Source organism: Gossypium hirsutum, chromosome D10, assembly GCF_007990345.1.
Source record: "Gossypium hirsutum isolate 1008001.06 chromosome D10, Gossypium_hirsutum_v2.1, whole genome shotgun sequence".
NCBI lineage: Eukaryota > Viridiplantae > Streptophyta > Magnoliopsida > Malvales > Malvaceae > Gossypium > Gossypium hirsutum.
The window spans coordinates 49,082,606-49,085,785 of record NC_053446.1 but is presented as its reverse complement, the minus strand read 5'-3'; the positions used below and the strand labels follow the sequence as shown (position 1 = coordinate 49,085,785).

The following is a 3,180-nucleotide window of genomic DNA, read 5'->3' as shown; positions in this document are numbered from 1 at the left end:
CTTTGTTCTGGATGAATAAACCCTCGTAATACGAAAGTCTTGGATATGTGAGGAAAAGCCATAGGCTCCCACCTAACTTCATTTCCACTCAGGCGTGCCCTTATTCTCTCCTGTCTTCTCTCCATTTCCTTTCTTCTTTGTTTTACATCTGGTCTATAGCCCAGACCAAAACGACCAAACTTTTTTTTCATCACTGGTGCTTCAACTCCTCCTTCCAAATATCTTCCCAATCCTTTTTCCCGGTACAGCTCATTTTTCCACCATTAATTAAAGGCCCATTCTTGTAGTCTTGGATATCTTCGGTACTGGAATTCTATTCCCCTCAGCAATAAATATTGCATTTACGAATTCTAAAGTCCGAAAAGAACATTCCACCGCCTCCTCATCCGTCTCCATGTATGGTGTATTGCTGGTTATTGACGCAATAATACATTCCTCGGTATTTATTGTCACCAACCGTCCTTCTGACACTAATTTTAACTTCTAATGCAGCGATGAAGGCATAGCCCCTGCCGAATATATCCAAGGTCTCCCCAATAAACAGTTATATGAAGGCTTGATATCCATTACAATGAAATCTACTTCATAAGTATTTGGGCCAATCAGCAATGGTATCTCAATTCTCCCCAAAACTTTCCTTTTCGCTCCATCGAAAGCCCTTACCACATTTTGACACGTTTTCATATGTGAGCTATCCACAGGTAGCCTATTGAGAGTAGATAATGGTAGTACATTCAATGCAGATCCATTATCAATCAAAACCCTTGGCAGCATGTACCCTTTACACCGAGTAGTAATGTGCAGAGCTTTAGTGGACCTCATACCTCTAGATGGTATTTCGTCATCATTGAAGAAGATAAAATTATCAGCGCTTATATTGTTGACCAACTGATCCAATTGGTTAACAGAAATATCACTTGCCACATATGTTTCATTCAACACCTTCATCATCGCATTTCGATGTACCTCTGAATTCATGAGCAAAGCCAACACAGATATACGAGCTGGTTGCTTATGCAGTTGCTCTACCACGTTATACTCACTGTGCTTCAGAAATTTTAAGAATTCAGTGGCCTCTTCTTCATTTATTGGCTCATTAATCAATGGCCTTAATTCAACCCTCTTCTCTTCCTTTTGCTCTACTGCAAGGACTTGTCCCTCTACCGATTCTGCTTGGGAATTTATCCAATCACCATGCTTCTTAGTATTCGTACAAAAATCTGTCTTTTGGTATTCTTTCATAACACTAACTGAAGCTTTCTTTCCCAAAACTGTTACATTGCACTCATAATTCCATGGGACCTTCTTGCTATCCTTATATGAAAACTTCGTCGGCTTCTGAATGACAATCTTCGGTGTCACCTGTGCCCTGACTTCAATAACCCTTGGGCGCGAGATGATAATCACAGGATGATTAACTTTAGGAATCCTCGTCTCTGACTCCGATGCGCATGTACTTCCTTTTCTTTCTTCCTCTTCAAAACACTCAATTTCTCCATTATCCATCATGCTCTGATCCAAGCTCTAGATTTCCCACATCTCTGAATTTCGTGTCCCACCTCATGATGGAAATCACAATAATTTTGGGTCTCACCACCTCTCACTAAATCCGAAACGATTAACCATCTCTTCATCATTTCTTTCCAAACCCTCCTCAAAGGGATCTTTACCTCAGCAATATTCTCCTTGACCTTCTTCCCCGTACCTTCACCCACCATGTTTACCCCAGCATCAGTATGATTGGGTAATAGATTTTCCGTACCTGATGAATCATCTACCTTAACAACGCTTATCTTAATGAGCTTCTGAACAATGCTCTATGGAGTGCCCCGTAACTTCTGCATGGTAATCGCATTGTGCATTCGCGTCATACCATTTAGGATATGGAGGCTGTAAATGAGTCAAATAAAATGGGGCAACAATGTGCGCGTTAAATAAATTCTGATACAACTCTTTGTATGACATAGGGATGGGTGTGAACTGGGGACTCTCAGTATTTGGCCTCACACCAGATTCCTGTTTTGATGAACCCTGTTGACCTGCCACTACTTTTTTGGGCTGATTCACTGTAACTGATTTGTTGTATGCACTCACGTTGTTCACCTCACTTTCTTTTTTCTTTGAGGCCTACCTTCTGTTGTTCTCTCCCACATCAATCTTCCCGCTTCTTATTGCACTTTCAATCATCTCACCACTCATGACTATGTCAGAAAAATTTTTCGTGGCACTTCCTAACATGTATATGATGAATGGGGCCTTCAGCGTGTTTACAAAGGGCATCGTCATTTCTCTTTCAAGGAGCGGTGGTTGGACCTGCACTGCCACCTCTCTCCACCTCTGAGCGTACTGTCTAAAACCTTCATTCGACTTTTTTTCCATATTCTGTAAGGTAATCCTATCAGGAACCATTTCCACCACATGACTGTACTGTTTCATAAAAACTTGTGCTAAATCCCTCCAGGAGCTAATCCTAGCACGGCTTAATTGATTATACCATTTAGACGCTGCCCCCGTGAGGCTATCCTGAAAACAGTGTATCAACAACTGGTCATTATTGACATACCCAGTCATTCGCCTACAAAAGATAGTAATATGGGCTTCAGGGCAAGTGGTCCCATTATACTTCTTGAAATTCGACATTTTAAACTTGTAAGGGAGCACTAAATCCGGTACCAAACTTAAATCCTTAGCATCAATCCCATGGCATCTTTCAGTAGTTTCCATTGCTTTGAATTTCTCCTCAATCCACTTCCATCTTTCTTCCAATTACTTTGGTAATTCCTCTTTTGTTTTCTCTTTTTCAACTGATTCATCGAAATCGGGAACAATAGGATTGGCAGGATTATTCTCAAGGTTAGAACCTGACCCGACTTGGAAATTCATGGACCTTGAAGCATCGGCCTGAAACTGTTGAGGCCTAATTGTAACAGAAGATTTATGCGGGAAAACCTCAACTTGAGGCTGCGCATGTAGAGGAGTAAAGTCTGGAGGATACAGGAGTCCATCCTCACCTTCCTCTTCAATATTGGCTACAGGGCTCTTTCCCTTATCTTTTCCACCAGTCAAGAGTTGAGTTAACTGGGTCATCATGCTCCCTTGGGATTCCGTCATTTTGTCCATTAAATTCTGTTGAATCTTCTCGAGTTGTTCCTTCATTTGCTGCTGGAGCTGATCCTGCAT

General features: G+C 41.4%; 1 protein-coding gene across 1 annotated transcript; it reads right to left on the bottom strand.

The window, feature by feature from the left end:
- Nucleotides 1-1,505: 1,505 nt before the first annotated feature.
- Nucleotides 1,506-2,724, bottom strand: LOC107915607 (uncharacterized). The gene is made up of 3 exons (XM_016844746.1): nucleotides 2,132-2,724; nucleotides 1,874-1,890; nucleotides 1,506-1,762 (listed from the first exon to the last, which is right to left on the bottom strand). The coding sequence occupies exons 1-3, from the start codon at nucleotides 2,722-2,724 to the stop codon at nucleotides 1,506-1,508; spliced, it is 867 nt and encodes a 288-aa protein (XP_016700235.1).
- Nucleotides 2,725-3,180: the final 456 nt, after the last annotated feature.

Coding starts and splice junctions, on each gene's coding strand:
- LOC107915607 (XM_016844746.1), bottom strand. CDS start 2,724: ATGGAAACTACTGAAAGATGCCATGGGATTGATGCTAAGGATTTAAGT.